Source organism: Sceloporus occidentalis, unplaced genomic scaffold, assembly GCF_023333645.1.
Source record: "Sceloporus occidentalis isolate IW3139 unplaced genomic scaffold, rSceOcc1.0.p SCAF_5, whole genome shotgun sequence".
Taxonomy (NCBI): Eukaryota; Metazoa; Chordata; class Lepidosauria; order Squamata; family Phrynosomatidae; genus Sceloporus; species Sceloporus occidentalis.
In genome coordinates this window covers 174,949,041-174,966,898 of record NW_028316985.1, presented here as the reverse complement: position 1 = coordinate 174,966,898, position 17,858 = coordinate 174,949,041, and the positions used below count along the sequence as shown (strand labels likewise).

Sequence of the window (17,858 nt, the reverse complement as noted above, 5' to 3'; positions counted from 1 at the left end):
CCTAGCATCATTGTCTTTTCTAATGATTCATTTCTCATGGTGTGACCCAAGTATGACAGCCTCACAATTTAGTCATCTTGGCTTCCTGAGAGAATTCAGACTTGACCTGTTCTAGGACTCATTTCTTTTTCTTGCTGGCCATCTACAAGTATCTTCAGCATTCTTCTCTAGCACCACATCACAAATGAGTTAATTTTCTTTCTATGTCTTTATTCACTGTCCTGCTCTCGCACCCATATATGGTGATGGGAAATACAGTGGCTTGAACAATCTCAACTATACAGTGTTCAGAGTTATATCTTTACACTTTAGGACCCTGTCCAGTTTTTCATAGCTGTCCTCCTCAATTCTATCTAGTCTTCTTCTGATTTCTTGACTGCAGTCTCCGTTCTGATCAATATTTGATACAAGGTATGGAAACTCTTTTGACTATTTAATTTTTCTTGTTATCTAGGATGAATTCTTGTAGCTCTTCTGTGGTCATTAATTTTTGTTTTCTTAATGTTCAGCACTAAGCCTACATTGGCACTTTCCTCCTTGACCTTCTTCAGTAATTGTTCCAGGTCTTTCTTTGTTTCTGCTAGCAGTATTGTGTCTGTACTTCTCAGGTTGTTAATGTTCATTCCTCCAATCTTCACTCCTGTCTCCAAATCTAAGCCTGCTTTGCATACTATATTTTCTGCATACAGGCTGAACAAATAGGGTGATAGAATGCAGCCTTGCCTGATCCTTTTGACAATTGGAAACCATCTTGTTTCTCCATATTATCAAGTACAAACTAATAGTTTGTTAGTCTGTTTCCATTTTCTGATTTCTGATTATTTATAAAGATAAATAATTTATGTGAAGGAAAAATGTTGATGAATTAATATTAATATTATTAATATTAATTAATTAACAAAATAGCAAAGGCTATACTTACCTAAGTGATTCTGCCAACATTTTAAACTGGTTTCTTCAATAAGAGGTTTTGCCACTGCAATATCCACATGGCCTCTCTCATTGACAGGGAGGGTTACTTTGAATGCCTCTTCCAAAATCTGTTTCTTGCTATACGTCAGTTCTGTCCAAACACGATTTACAGCTTTCAGGAGAAGCTGACGACCTATAAATGGAAAGATAACACAAATATGAAAAATACTGGCCATTTTATCATTGTAGTAAAGATGAGACATGTTGAGGATATGACCAAGGTAGATCACAGGAGTGATGTGCAGCATGGTTACTTACAGCCGATGAGCAGCTAATACTTTAGGGGTTTTGATATACCCAGAAGTAGTTGATGCCTGACACAAAGCCAGGGAATATATACAATGCTATCTCAAGATTGCTGTATCAATAAACTAGTATAAAAGAAAACCATAATATTATTTTGATAAGTTTATGACACTTAACATAATGGTTTTCTCCCAGAATGGAAACTGCAGTCAAGAAGAAGACTAGGACTTGGAAGGGCAGCTACAAAGGAATTAGATAAGATCCTGAAGTGTAAAGATATATCAGTGCATACTAAAGTTAGGATTGTCCATGCCATCCTATTTCCAATTTCTATGTACAATTTCTATGCATGGTTGTGAAAGTTGGACAGTGAAGAAAGCTGATAGGGTGAAAATCAATTCATTTGAAACATGGTGCTGGATAAGAGTTCTACGGATACTGTGGTCTGTTGAAAAGACAAATAAATAGGTCCTAGTGCAAGTCAAGGCTGAGCTCTTACTAGAGGCCAAGATGACTGTTGTCAGACTATCATACTTTGGACATATCAGAAGATGTGACACATTAGAAAAGACAATAATGCTTGTTAAGATAGTGGGTAACTGCATTACAGACCCTGTGTCTGCAAGACCTGAGCAAGGCTGTTGATGATATGGGAACATGGAAGTCTCTCATTCAGAGAGTCACCATAGGTCAAAGTCAACTTGACAGCAGTTAACAGTAATGACATTCATGCTGGGACAATACTGGAAATGTCTTCTACTGCCAATTAGTTTCCGGGCACAGTACAATGTGTTGATAATCACCTTTAAAGCCCTACATGGTTTAGGTCCAGCTTACTTAAAGGAACATCTCCTTCCATACATTCCACCCCGCACATTCAGGGACAAATTTACTACAGATTAAGAAAACCAGACTTGCTGTGATTACCCATTGCAATGAGGCGGTTTAAGGGAGAGTCAAAGAAGGTATAGTTGTGGGACAGTGGAGAGGGCCCATGTATTAGTCTGGGAATGCCCGCCGGAAGAGATCCGTCTTGATAGCTTTTTTAAAGGCCTCAACAGATGTTATGTGACGGATCTCCTCTGGTAGGTCATTCCAAAGTTGAGGAGCAGCCGATGAGAAGGTCCTCTGTGTAATCACAATAAGTCTGGTTTTCTTAATCTGTAGTAAATTTTACTGTAATTTTTATTGCAATATTAATAACTGATTTTTATGCTGTTGTATTTTAAATTGTGCATTAGGGGTTGTGGTATTATTTTACTATGTTTTATTTTGATTGTAACCTGCCCCGGTCCTCTGGGAAGAGGCAGGCTATGAATAATAATAATAATAATAACAATAATAATCTGGAAAGGTGTTTACTCTTAAGTATTCTAACATTTCATCTATGCTTTTCAAAACAGACCTGTAATAAATCTTGTTTTATCCTAAGCACTGACTGTTAGCTATTTCCAGTTAATGGACTCTACTGATTTCACTGAGTAATAGGAATTAGCTCTAATCCTAATTATTCCTGACTGCTTCTTACCAGGATTTGCTTCAAACCATAATCTGGTTGTTTTATAACATTAACCACAGAATGCTATCAGTTAGTTCTACTTGGCCTGTATGATGAAACTGGATATCCAAACTCTCTCTCTCTCTCTCTCTCTCTCTCTCTCTCACACACACACACACACTTTTAATAGACAGCTCTATCTAATGCTATTGACAGACATTTAAAATCAACAGTCTTTAGCTACTTTACCATGTGTTATTACCTTCACTAACATCTTGACTGTATACTCCATCAGGCTCAATGTCAGAAGGAATTGTAATGTGCCAAGTAGTCATTCTTGCCTCTGCTTCCAGGCCAAAACCATCTACACTGCTACAAATATAATCCAACAAGGTTAGAAGTATGCAAAGGGAAGACAATCTTGGAAATAGGTTGAGGACAGAGAAAAGAGAGTGCAAGAAACATACTGTGCATACTGTGATGATACTATATGACTTGGTGATGTTAACAAGAATTTCTAAGTCTCCCAAGAATTTCATATTAGCCAAAGACATAATATAATGATAATCTACCAAAACGACACAAGCCAGATATTGTGCAGCGAACAAGAATGTCCATTAAAAAGCACAACATTATTGATGGTGTAGTAAAAGTCAATGGGATTTTTCTGCATCAAAATGCAAATACAGTGGTACCCCGGGATACGAATGCGCCGCCTTACGAAATTCCCGGGTTACGAAAAAAAATTATTTAAAAAAACTGTTCCGCGTTACGAAAGTTTTTTCGGGTTACGAAAAAACTTTTGGTGCTTTTCGGCGCTATTTCGCACCAAATCGCGGCTTTTCCCCATTAGCGCCTATGGCAATTCGGCTTGCGAAAGCCTTCCGGGTTACGAAAAGGGCAGCGGAACGAATTAATTTCGTAACCCGGGGGACCACTGTAAAGAAAAATCTGGGTACAATTGTTTTTGAAAATTAAAGAGTGAGGTCTATCAAATGCAATATTCAAACAACATGGACTCTGCTCCACACTACAGTTATTGACAATGGGTGATGTCCTTCATTAATTACTTTCTAAGGACTTCCTGTAATTCTAATTAAGTTTTATTAAAATCCAGAGAACCAACTGATTCCATCTGCACCCTTTTTTTACACAGGGGATCCATTCTGCCCCCCCCCCCCCCGCGTAAAAAAATGTGTATGCTCGAGCCCCATTGAAAATAATGAGGCTTGTGCATGGTGCGGTGCATGGCGGCGTGGGGGCACACGCACACCACGGGCACATGCCCCATTACTCTTAATGGGATGCGCCACCCCTTGCACCCCGTGAGCTCCCGCAGGCTCCCTGGCAGCTTTCAGCATATGCTGAAAGCCGTGTATGGTGTGTCCGCATATGACGTGAGCACACTGTACTAGGGGATGTGCTGCTGAATCAACTATTGTACTCTGAAGTGAAGTTTTCCCTGCTGCCTGAGGTGAGGAAAGCTTTAATGTAGAGCTACACAAGGAATTGTCCTGAGAAAAAAAATACTTTTTTCTCAGGACAATCCACTACAGCTTTCCTCTTTGAGGGTAACCTGTTCACTCAGAGGGAAAATAAGGAATATTAAGAGCATGGCTGTTGCATGTATTTCTGTGCAGATGTTTTATCAGATGTATTCATGAAATACACACTACGTCAATGTTATATCAGCTGCGCCTGCTCAATGAATCATGCATGATGGAAGGGAAGACTGAGAAAAAGCATTTAAATTGACAGAGTAAAACCAAATCACATAAGATGTAAAGATGGTTGCAAGAACTTGCTGTGGATTCTTTTTATACATTATATCTCTGTTTTTACTTACACTGTATGTCTTTGTACAACTGGACTTTATTTCTATAAGGACCTAGCTCCTTTAGCTTACCGTTTCATTAAGAAAGAGAATGAGAAGTTGTACTTAGAGTGAGTGGTCATTCTGGGATGGCAGGGGAATCAACCCACCTCCGCTGGGTTCTATCCCACATGTATCAACTGCGAGGCAATGTGCAGGACAGAGAGGAGGTGGATTGATTTCCCTGCTACCCTAAGAATGGCAATGAGTAACAGTTTATGGCTTAAGAGTTGCAGCTGCAACTGAATGAGTAGTTACATGGAAGGAAGAGAATATTTTGCGTAATTATGAGGAAAAATGCATTATAGGACACTTACCTCCCTGCATGCAAATTAATCAAGCAATGAGCCAGACAGCTGATGAACTCTTGGTCATGATTCCCAGGTCCCAAAATCAGATTTCGGCTGACAGTAAGCATCCTTAGAGAATCCAGGAGAGCAACTTGCTGAGGAACTGTTTTGTGTGGTCTCGAAAACTGATATAAGATGGTCCGGTTCAGGCAATGATATATGGCATCCAGTGATAATCCTTGAGATCTTCTTTTCCCCTAAAGAAAGAAAATATGCAAATAAACATATTCAGCAATGAAATTTCTATATAGTTGTGAGGTTCAAAATTTAGTGCCAGCTATTACTGAGATGTCCTCTTTGCCATGAAGGGTTTATTCTTTAAATTTTTTTACAAGACTCAGTTATCATGCATTAGACAGCCCTTTGCCTCATGAATTTAATCACATTTATTTTTTTAATACCCACCTTTCTCCCAGCATGGGACCCAAGATGACCACTTGACTGTCATGGTTTGAAGGGAAAGGGGAAAATATTTTCAAAGAAAGACTATTAGAAGAAAGATTTATTTAAGATGAAGGGAGGGTGGAGGGGGGGGGCTTCCTGATAAGATTTACTCTTTTTTAGAACAATTAGTCTTTTGGATCCATTTAAGCCATGGAGAAAAATGGGGCAGACTAAAGACAGATGCTTGAATCGGTTTGTCTGTCACTTCAGCAGATAAAAAATGCTGTTGGCAATTAAAGCTGTATTATATAAAGCTGTAAAACCATTTTAACAAGCCCCTAATTTTATTTTGTGAGCCACCTTGGGTCTCTTCTGGGAGAAAAGTAGCATACAAATGATAGTAAATTTTTAAAAAAGACTTAAATTTAGGCTCATTTTGTGAAATAGCCATTACATTTTTACAACCTGCCTATGTCACTAACAGAATGCAAGTCAATGTGTGATCTCTGTTTATTTATAGCAAATTTAAAACACTAGTTTAAAAAATTAGCGTGAATACCTGTGCAATTAGCTGGATTATGAATTCAATAAGCAGCCTTGATTCCTTGTTGAACATGCCTTGCCAAAGTTTATCCACCACTCGCTGAGTGAAATAGAACACATTGTTTACAAGCACCTGGTAACTTCCTCCACTTGTAATGGGTAGAGATGCATCCTCACCTAAATGACAACAGTATTAAAACAATATATTTATATGAAAACATACGACTTCCAAGCAGATCTCTCCTGCTATGTCCACAATGTAATAGCAACTTTAACGACTAAAAATGGATACCCTGAGGTTCTCTGGGGGACTTTTACTTCAACTGACTAAAACTAGACTGGCAACTATCACCCAGGGGCTATTGTCATCGACAACCCCTACACTGTGGAATGATCTGTTGGGAGAAATTTGACAGCTAAACATTTTGTCTGAGTTTAAAACAGTATTAAGGACTTATTTCTTCTAACAGACATACCCAGTTATTTTAAACAATGAATTTTAAATTGGGATATTCCTTCTGTTTCTAGTTCAAACATGTTATCTGTGAAAGTAGGAAAGATTCATAGAATTATAGGCCTGTTACAGACAGCCAAAATAAAGCTGCTTCGAGTCACAGTGGAGGTATGGCGTTTCAATGATGCATGCATCCTAAGAGTCCAGAAGTCGCACCAAAGCCATGCTCCAGCCCTAAGGACTGGAGCGTGGCTGTGGTGTGGCTTCTGGACTCTTAGGACGCATGCATCATTGAAACACCATACCTCCACTGTGACTCGAAGCAGCTTTATTTTGGCTGTCTGTAACAGACCATAGAGTTGGAAGAGACCACAAGGGCCATCCTTTCCAACCCCCTGCCATGCAGGAACTCACAATCAAAGCACTGCTTTGTTTAAAGACCTCCAAGGAAGGAGGCTCCACCACTCTCTGAGGGAGTGTTTTCCTCTGTCGAACAGCTCTTACTGTCACAGGAAGTTCCTCTTAATGTTTAGGTGGAATCTCTTTTCCTACAGCTTGCATCCATTGTTCTGGATTCTGTTCTCTAGAGTAGCAGAAAACAAGCTTGATCCCTACCATGGGGCTGAAGCTCATACCAGCTTGTCTTTGTTTCTACACATGCAGGAATCTGCACACTTCTACTTACACTTGTTCTTCATCTAATTACCAACTGGAATAACGAACTACTCAGAGTGGAGTTTGTGAAAAAGCACCCCATGTTTTGAGAAATTCAGTAGACATGCCATTATGTGGATACTGAAGAAGAAGAATAAGAAACAACACAAATACTAATTACCCAGTAACACATCAGCAGCAAGCAAATGATCCATCACACTGTCCAAAATGTAGGTCTGAAATTCTTTTTGTTGTGCCCTTGTTGATCTTTCTGGAGCAGCCTGGGGGAGGGGGGGCAAATACAAGGATAATAAAAAGTGATATGTAAAATACTTTAAGCCTGTAACTCTATAGTACATTTAGAGCACCACCATACATTGCATTGCCTGCTATTCAACATGGAATGTTATATTCAAATTTTGCTGGGTATAACATCTGTGATTAATAGTAAAAATTAAAAATTGCTAATGTTAAGATTTTCCACTAAAATGAGAATTTTAAATGCTCTACACAAAGCCATGTACACACATTTTCAGATTAGCACGCTTCTTTGGCTTCATAAGATGTTCCCTGCTGCTAGAAAGAATTGGTCTGCAGCCTCTAAAATTATTTCTTATATCCCCCATACCTACAGTACGTCCCACCTTTCTATCAGGATTATGGTCCAGACATGGTCCTGCCATGCTTGAGCATATTTGTGAAAATGTAGGATGATGGGGTTTCTTTCATTTCTTCTAAAGCAGTTTTAGGGATACATCTAAGCATAGGATGTAGGGGAGGGAAGGAAAGAGATGCAGCAACTCACAGAATGCTCTCTTAGGGCACAGAATACCACCCAGGAGTGAAACTCTCACAATTTGACATTCACAAGCTATGTCCATTAACAAACAGATTCACTACAAACTCTATATATCATTTAAGGCAGTTTCTGGATGAATCAAATTATCGAGATCCATTTCAATCTGGCTTCAAACCTGGCTGTGGGATGGATACAGCTTTTGTCACGTTGGTGGATGACCTATACAGGGAAGTGAAGAGGTAGTGTTCTCCTGTTGGACCTCTTGGCGGCTTTCAATACCATTGACCATGGTAACTTTCTAAGCTGCCTCTCTGGGGCTGAACTTGAGGGCACTGTTATGCAGTGGTTCTGGTCTTTCCTAAAGGGGCCAATCCAGAAGGTGGTGTTGGGGACTCTTGTTCAACTCCTTGCCTGCTGGCTTATAGAGTCCCACAGGGTTCTGTTTTGTCCCCCATGTTATTTAACATCTACATGAAACTACTGGGAGAAGTCACATTGTTTGGGGTGCAGTATCACCAGTATGCAAATGATACCCAACTCTATCTCGTCTTCTCATCTGATTCCAAGGAAGCTGTCTGTGTACTGAAACAATGGACTGGATAAGAGAAACAAACTAAAACTTAATCCAATTAAGACAGTGGTGCTCCTGGTCAGTTGTAAGGCATATGAGGGAATAGGGACTTTGCCTATGCTGGACGGGGCTACACTCATTGAAATCTCAGGCTTGCAGCTTGGGTGTTCTCCTGAACTCAGCTCTGAGCCTGAATAGCCAGGTTTCAGAAATGACCAGGAGTGCATTTGCACAGCTAAAACTAGTGCACCAGTTTCACCCTTTCCTTGAGACTTAGATCTGGCTATGGTGACACATGGCTTGATTACATCCCGTTTGGACTATGGTTATGCACTCTACATTGGACTGCCTTTGGAAACTGTTTGGAAACTTCAGCATGTCCAAAAGGCCAAAGCTAGAATGCTGACTGGGGCCAGTTATAGGGAGCATATAACTCTCTTATTGAAACAGCTTCACTGGCTACAGGCTTGTTTGCAGGCATAGACTATTTGAGAAACCATACCTCCCTATATGAACCTTGCAAAGCCCTATGATCTTCAGGAGAAGGCTTTGTCTTGGTCCTACCATCATTACAGGCTCACTTGGGGAAGACACGAGGGAGAGCCTTTTCGGTGGCTGCTCCCACCCTTTGGAACTCCCTTCATGAGAGGCTGGGCTGGCCCCCTCCCCGCTTTCCTTTTGCCAGCAAGCAACAATTTTTTTTATTTAGGTAGGCTTTTCAATATAATAATCACAAGGCGGCTTTTATATAGGGTGTGTGTTTTACTTATGTTTTTAACTTTTGCATGTTTTATGTTAATTTTATACTGTTTTAACTAGGTGATTTTAATTCTTTTTACATTTTTACTGTGAAGTTTTAAAAATGTTTTTATCTTGTGAGCTGCCTTGGATCCCTTTCTGGGAGAAGGTAAGCAAACAAATGAAATAAGAACAACAGCAACAACAACAGCAACAGACCAACTCTACCTCAAGGAGGAGGTCTATCAAAGGCGTTTGCTTGCTAGCCGGTGTAAGACAAAGGTTATCAATTATCAGCACACGCATGAAGTCAAACACAAACTTCTTAGCAGGGTGACTTGTCAAATAGGTTTTGGATCCAACATTACAGTATTCTGATTGGCTACGGTTCATTCCTGTGTCAGAGGCAAATGCTTTGAATTCTTCTGCTGGGGATCCAGCTTCATCATCCAAATCAGTAACCTTTTTGAGAAGGAGAAGAAGTGGCAGCAATTACTACTATAAGTTTAAATATTTACTACAACCCAACCTACCCTTTGACTATCTGCTATTATTTACTTCTTTTTATATTACTTTTCTGCCAGTACCCCCTCACAGGCCTGTCACTTTCAAGTATCAATAATCCCTATTTATAAGAAGGGATCTAGAAACGATCCATCTAATTATCGACCCATAAGCTTACTCTCAGTTGTGGGTAAACTTTACGGCCGATTCCTCAATAATCGCCTCGCAGAATGGATAGATAGTGAGAATATTATAGGTAATGAACAAATTGGTTTTAGGAAAGGCAAAACAACTCTCGACCACTGTTTGGTTCTAAACCACCTGGCTGAGAAATATTCTACTTCCCAAAGCAAAGGACTATACGTGGCATTTATTGATTTGAAATCTGCATTCGATTCTATTCCGAGAGAAAGGTTGTGGATAAAACTTTTTGCCTCTTCTATTGATAGGAGACTACTTTGGTTAATTATGAATCTATATAGAGATACAACTATACAGGTGAGATGTGGCACTCAGGGTAATTTTACGAAATCTATCCCCACTCAAAAAGGCGTGCGTCAAGGTTGCATTTTGGCACCCTTATTATTTAACCTTTATCTTAATGATCTCTCTGCTTCCATTTCCGCGGAAGCACGCCACTCTCCCAAACTAGCCTCTGTTAGTATTCCTTTACTTTTGTATGCAGATGATGCAGTTCTCCTTTCCTTTTCGGAAATAGACTTGAAACATATCTTGAGAGTTTTTGGAAGTTATTGTGAAGATAACGGCCTGATCATCAACTATAGCAAAACAAAAATTATGGTTTTCTCAAGAAAAAAGACTCGATCCAGGTGGATTCTAAATGGACATAGGTTAGAACAAGTTAACACTTTTAGGTATTTAGGAATAACTTTTCAAGCATCTCTTGGCTGGACATCCCAGAGTTCAATAGCTGTTCAATCAGCAAATAATAGTGCCAAAGCCCTAATCCGATTCTTTTATACTAAAGGAGGCCAATTTTTACCTGCAGCCTTGAAGGTGTTTCAGGCCAAGGTTATACCACAATTGTTATTTGGAATACCCATCTGGATCCAAGGTTTCTCTGTCAAATTAGAACAGGTCTTTTCCGTTTATCTTCGCAAATTATTTGGAGTACCTAATTGCGTCCCTTCAGCTGTTTTACGACTTGAAGCGGGCTGCCACTCTGTGGAATGCTCTGCTTGGATGTGGACCCTAAAGTACTGGTTGAAACTCTTTTATGCGGGCCCTGACTCAGGTCTCTTGCATCTTATACGGAAAGACAATTATACCACCCTATGGTCTAAAAATATCCAGGAGAAATTGCTGAGATTGGGCTTCTCAAGTAGTTTTTTAATGTCACAAGACCTTTCGTGAGCCCAGCAGATTATGATACGCCGCATAAAAGATATTGATACTCAATATTCTTTATCTTCTGCTTGTACCACCTGCTCTCCCATTAGCTTAGGGCTACAGTTTAATTCAGAGAAGGAGGCATTTTATCTGCAAAACCTGACTATTCCAAAGTACCGAGCTGTGTTCTCTAAAGCCAGATTTAATGTAATTCCCTCAGCACTTCTAGAGGGTCGGTTCAAGGGAATCCCCCACCATGAACGGGTTTGTCCCTGTGGTGATGGTTCTATTGAGTCATTAGAACATGTCTTATTCTTTTGTACTTTCTATAAAGACGAGAGGGCAAGATTAATCTCTCCTCTCCTGCTCAAGTCTCCAGGCAGATCGAACAGTTGGTATATGGAATACCTACTGAACGATGCTGAGAAGAGTAAAACGGAAACAGTGGCTAAGTTTCTTTGTTCGGCTGTCAAAACACGCAAGACTATGAGTCAACATAATTGAACACCTTGGCCTTTTGCAACTTTTGCAACTTGCACTTATCTAGGCTCTGTGCCTAAGGCCTCGTATTATACTTTTTTTTTTTTAGAGCTTTTCAGTATAAAAATATATATAAATTTCTATCCTTTGCACAGGTTATGAATATATATTCCATGATTTTATCTTTAAAAGTCCGTGTATTTTAATGTTTTTAATGTTTTAAATATTTTAAATGCTCTATATGTTTATATTTTTTATATATATTTTGATGTTGATGGCTTGTTGACTGAAATAAATTTCTTCTTCTTCTTCTAAAAAAAAAAAAACTTTCAAGTATCATATATCTATTGCTATCTCTGAAGGTAAGACTCACTCACCCAACTATTTTTCTCTGATGGCAGCACAATGGGTCTATTTCCTGCCACCACTTATGTGATGGCCACCTCCCTAGTTGCCACCAAATTGCACAACGAGACCCTTGAACTCAGATCCCTCACTTGAGTGACTCCCACACTTTTCTATTATTACCTCTGGGCCAGTCTGTAGGAAGACAGGGCCCTCACTATTTTGCATGTTCTGAGCAATAAAAGTATTATTAATCCCTGTTAACATTTGGTTTATAGTTTTTTGTGGGTTTTTCGGGCTATGTGGCCATGTTCTAGAAGAGTTTCTTCCTGATGTTTTGCCAGCATCTGTGGCTGGCATCTTCAGAGAATGCTTGCCTGGAAAGAACTTGGGTCCTTGGGTCTTCCCCATTCTCTGAAGATGCCAGCCACAGATGCTGGTGAAACATCAGGAAGAAACTCTTCTAGTACATGGCCACATAGCCCGAAAAACCCACAAAAATCTATGGATGCCGGCCATGAAAGCCTTTGACATCACATTTGGTTTATAGTTTCTTAAAATACCTCAAGCAACCATACATTGAACCAAAACAAAGGAAAACTTTATTTACAAGATATTTGGTTACAATATCTCTCTTCTGGTTGATATTCAGAGTTGATATGGTGTTTGTATGCTTAACAGTTACAAAGATTTATACTATATTTTAAAAGTGATCTCTAGTTTACAGTTTCACAAAAGACATTTGACTTGATTCTGACCTTTTAAACTTTGCTACTTTATGACTTTTCCAGCCACACCAATTCAATTTACACACTTGACCTCTTTTTAGGCCAACCTGGGTATTCAGACCCTTTCAGCAGCGTATCTCAGCTGCCTTGGCTGTTAACCCCCCCCCCCCCCGGCGGGGTCTAATACACCTCAAACTCAGAGCTCAGTCCCTATCTGGTCCCTATCTACCTTATACGCAGTCCTCTCTTCCTATTTACACTTGCCCCTGGCAATAGCCCTTGCCTTTTCTTGGCTAAGCTCTCATTGGCTGTTGCTAGACTTACTCTGACTAGATATTGCCAATGCTCCAATCTGCCTTTTCTCCCCACTACCCATGCAGAATATAATCAACATCTTTCCCCCCCATTATTTCTGGAATTTGTTAAAAAATGGGGGGGGGGGGGCTGTAGGTATAATTTTTATGTAAGGGTCTCTGAGACCTGAAAATTTCAAGGGTACTTTCACAGTAAAAAGGATGAGAAAGGTTGCTCTGGAGTGTATGTAGATCACATTCGTGTTTTATTCTGTTTAGTAATCTCACCCTGTTCTAGCCTACCTCAGAAAGTTGCTGTAAGGAAATGATTAGAAGAAGAAGAAAGGGAAAAAAAATCAAAAACTTCAACCCATACCTTGCCAAACCAAATACAGTACAGTGCACCCTTTTTTTATGCGAGGGGATCCGTTCCGGACCCCCCCCCCCCGTTTAAAACCCCCCCACGTATGCTCGAGCCCCATTGAAAATAATGGGGCTCGTGCCTAGCGTGGTGGTGTGGTGGTTGGCACACACCCCATTATTCTTAATGGGATGCGCTGCCCCTTGCGACCCTCATGCTCCCTAGCAGCTTTCAGTGTATGCTGAAAGCCGCGTATGGTGCATCAGCGTATGATGCAGGCGCACTATATTTTAAATAAAACCCAAAGGAACTTAACTGGTGCATTTAGAAGAGAAACTCTGCCAAAACGAGCAGATGTTATAATACAGTGATAAACACCAGAGTTTCACATCCAGTGGGCTAGTTTGGGCTGCCTTAGGCAGCCCTGGTACAAGCCCCGGGCAGCTTCTGGGCACCCCAGGGTGTATGTGTTGTCAAAATGCCACATCCCTGGAGTGGCTTGAAGCTGCCCCTATCTGATCAGTTAGGCAGCTTCTGGACAGCTTTGGGGCATGTGTCATCAAAATGCAATGGTCTGTTTGGGCCCTTAGATACTCTAAATTTTGATATCAGCAGTTCATGGGTCTGTGCCATAATCTGCTCCTAGTCTTGTTTTGGCACAGAGAATGAACCTTTGCCATCTTCTGATTCCCATAATATAGTCTACTCGATTTCTATATTGGCCATCAGGTGATGTCCAGGTATACAGTCGCCTCTTTTGTTGTTTGAACAAAGTGTTTGCAATGAACAAACTGTCCCAAAATTCCATCAGTCATTCTCCTTCATTTCTTGTTTCCAGGCCAAATTTTCCTATAATCCTTCATTTTGCTTTGTTTCCTACTTTTGCATTCCTATCACCTATGATTAACAAGTCTTGTTTTGGTGTGTTATCAATTTTCTCCAGGACTCCAGAATAGAATCTTACAATTTTTCAAACCTGGATTATTATTTTGCCTGAAATCCTGTTAAGATTAATTGGTCAGAATTTGCATTACGTCCTTTGACTTTTTTTGCTACATCTCTCCTCACCATAAACATCACTTGGTTTCTTCTTAGATTTTCATTTCCTAAAGAAACACTGTGTAATTATCTGACTCTAAATGTCCCATTCTTGTCCACTTTAGCTTGCTCACTTCAAGATATCTTATTTTACTGTGTCTCGTCCCCTTGATTCATGCTTCACTCATTCCACGTTCCTATAATATGTCTTGTGCAGTTTTGGATTTTCCTTTGGTCTCTTAGCACATCAAAGGCTGGACATCCTTTCATCTTGAGTCCACTTGCATCATTACTCACAGTGTTACCTGTATTTGTCCTCTTCTGTACCCCAGTAGCTCACTGAGTAACATCCAATCTATGAGTTTCATCTTTTGCTACTATCTCGTTTCATTTTGGATTGTCACATCATAGAATTTCTTATGCCTCCTTCTGCACAGTACTAACAAGTGTCAGCTATAATGCCACTGCTGTTGTCTCTGAGAGATCTTTTGTCAGTGTTACCCCACCACCCACCCACCCACTACTGCTGCTATACAGCAGCTGTTGGGCTTATGCATTCTGGCTCCTCAGCAAAACCCTGTCTGACATGAAAGACCCTACTAGCAGGAGTGCTGATGGCAGCATAGCCTCTTGCATCACAGGAGCATGCAGTCCTACCACTGTGGGAAAGTAGTGCCTTTAGTGGGCAAAATAGTGGAAGGTAATTTACAGTCTAAATCATATTAAACTATATGATAAATTAAATCAAGGTGGTACAGATGAAACCATAAACATGTACAAAGTGGAAAAACAATGGACCCACATTAACTTCCCCTCCAGAACATATCTGCATTCACCGTACAGGTGGCTCTCAGTAACATGCTACTATTAAGATAAAGCAAAGTATTTCAGTTATATCCAACTTATCTGTAGCACTGAATCAGTGATTGAAAGATTCCAACCTAACAAAGAAAACAGAAAAGATAAACTGATTACTGTACTACTTTGTTTTTCCTCCCTCTCCTACCATTTCTGAGTATGGCCGGATGTTGAAAGGAAATACAGTGGCTGCCAAGGCACAAAGAAACTCTGGGCTCATCCACATTGAAGCCAAATCAGGAACATTGTGATACAAGTAGCGAAAGAATTGCATCAAGGTAACTGGATATTCACGAAGCCAAGAACCTTCTTCCTCTGACTGCCATGGCTGTAAGGAAAGAAAAAAGTTGTTAGTTATTTTAAATAACAATGTAATATAAAAAGAACTATGTGGCACTTTTCTGTATTATTAGGGGCTTTTTATGTGAGAAATATGGCAAGATTTTTCCCCAAAGGAAAGAATGTGTTATTGCCTCATGTTGGGATCTGCCATGGATCTCATTTTGGGAGAAAGGCGGGATATCAGTGCAACAAGTAAATAATAAATTCTTTGCATCCACAGAAGTAACACTTATTCTAGTTTCTACATAGAAACAATGGCGGGGGACAGACCGTCCAAAAAGGATGGTCTCCTGGCACCTAGTTTCGGTCTGTGGGGAAGCTGCAGCCTTGACCACAGGGCTTCCCCGCGGACCAAAAAGAACCCATGAAAAACGGGTTCTTCTTGTGACACCATTATGATGTCACAGTGTGGCAATGGCGCACTCGCAATGGCACTATGACGTGTGGACTCTATGCGCCTGGCATGTCATAATGGCAGCGGCCGTCTGTACAGGGCACCGCCATTTTGACGCCCTGGTAATGTGCGAGGGGCGTCTAGAAGCGCCGCCTCGAGGCGCCCCGAGGCACGCCTCACACGTGACGAGGGCATCCTTTTCGGCCCATCTGGACTGGGCCATTGAGATGTAGAAAGAGCTTATTTACATTGGCAATGATTCAGTTTGGAATAAGTCTGGGGAATCTCCTTTCGGATCATATGCTTACCCTTTATTGAGGAAGCTATCCAAACATTTTTATTTAACTTATTAACAATTGCAAAATTACTATTATTAAAATTAGCATGATGAAGTAATGGAAAGAACTTTGGATGGAATAGGTAGAAGAATACAGTGAAGCCTCGCCTTATGCCGAGAATCTATTCTGGACCACCCCCACCACCCGCGTAAGGTGAATAATGCATATGCTTGAGCCCCATTCAGTATAATGGGGCTCGTGCTCACGGCAGGGTGGCGCACGTCCCACGTGTGCGTGTGTCATTCATTTAATTGCCACACGGCTTCCGCATAAACCAGAGGCCGCATATGGTGCGCCTGCATATGGAGCAATTTTATGCAGTGTTTTCTTTTTAGAACAGACGTCTGAAGGTTAACTACTTGGTTTGGACACTTACCTTTAACTATGCAATTGACTAAAAGACTGTGTCAGCTGATGACTTCATGGAAACAATCACTAAGCACAGCAAACACATGATATTTTATGTTTAAAGTTCAATAGATATCAGCCTTTCAACACCTGGAATAGGCACTGTAGTAACTAATATGCTGAATATCATAGTCAGAACCATATTCCCTAATCTTTATTAACATCTTTATCTATTCCATTCAAGGGGCCATTCTATTTCCTAATCAGTATCATATGAAATAATAAATTGATTTTTTAATGAACTGCATATAGTTAGTCTGATTTCACTTTTTAATTCTAAACTATTTCATTGTAAGAATTAAATCTGAGTAAGTTTGGGGAGTAGTTTATATTTTAATAGTAAGAAATAATGAACTTAAGTAATGATATTTTGTGAAATACAAATAACTTGATTAAGATGAGTGATGGGGCATTTGTTAACATTCAGAAATATAATATAAGTATTGAAAAACGAATACTTTTGCTGCTGTTAGATTTTCCACTTTACCAAAAATGTTAAAAGAAAGCTAAAAAGAAAAAAGTGCATCACTTGAACATCTGACCAATTTAAAAAGTGGCCTCCATCCCTGTAAGAGTTGCCCAATCCTAGCAAAATGCATATTGAAAGCACCAATTCCTTTTCTAATCAATATCCAAAGAGACAACATACTTACTGAATTCAACATGGTCCTAAGCATTCCCAGTAATAAAAATGCAGCTTCTGTGCAAACACTGTGAACTGAAACAACCACAGTTCCACTTGATGCAGGAACACCAAATATAAATGTCCAAATTGAGTCTAAATCAAACTGTGGAATGGAGATAAAAGTGGGAGAGGGGGAAATGAATAAGAGACTAGCATCAACATTTTGAAGTTATTCACTTGAAGGTATCATATTGCTATATGGGGTTTCATTTATAAGCTTGATTTTGAGCTGCTTGGTACTTTAGTCTCAGATGCATTCATGGACACCATGAGATCCTTGCAGATCAATGTTACTTAAGCTGCACTGATTATTTTCTGTTAAGCATTTAACCATTTCTATGCATGTTGTAGAAGCTAAACAGTGAAGAAAGCTAACAGGAAGAAAACCAAATCATTTGAAATGTGGTGCTGGAAAAAAGTTCTACAGAAACCATGGACTAATAACAATAATAATAATAATAATAAGAAGAAGAAGAAGATTTATTTATATTCTGCCTTTTCCTTGTGGAATCAAAGCGGATTACAAAACAAAGGCATCAAAAATACAAAATACACCAACCATCAAAAACATCACAGCAATACTCAAAAGAGCAAATCAAGCCAGAACTCTCCCTACAAGCCAAAATGACGGTCATAAGACTCATACTTTAGA

General features: G+C 39.8%; 1 protein-coding gene across 6 annotated transcripts in view; it reads right to left on the bottom strand.

Annotated features, from left to right (window-relative positions):
* WDFY3 (WD repeat and FYVE domain containing 3) overlaps positions 1 to 17,858 on the bottom strand; it is a 172,131-nt gene that overhangs the window by 44,257 nt on the left and 110,016 nt on the right. For all 6 annotated transcript variants that reach the window (XM_089526177.1, XM_089526181.1, XM_089526180.1 and 3 more), the window contains 8 exons: positions 17,175 to 17,309; positions 15,188 to 15,367; positions 9,311 to 9,544; positions 7,156 to 7,255; positions 5,883 to 6,043; positions 4,907 to 5,136; positions 2,979 to 3,088; positions 923 to 1,105 (listed from right to left, as the gene is read on the bottom strand). In XM_089526177.1, coding sequence (XP_089382303.1) covers positions 923 to 1,105; positions 2,979 to 3,088; positions 4,907 to 5,136; positions 5,883 to 6,043; positions 7,156 to 7,255; positions 9,311 to 9,544; positions 15,188 to 15,367; positions 17,175 to 17,309 — 1,333 coding nt within the window. The remainder of the gene's footprint in view (positions 1 to 922; positions 1,106 to 2,978; positions 3,089 to 4,906; positions 5,137 to 5,882; positions 6,044 to 7,155; positions 7,256 to 9,310; positions 9,545 to 15,187; positions 15,368 to 17,174; positions 17,310 to 17,858) is intronic.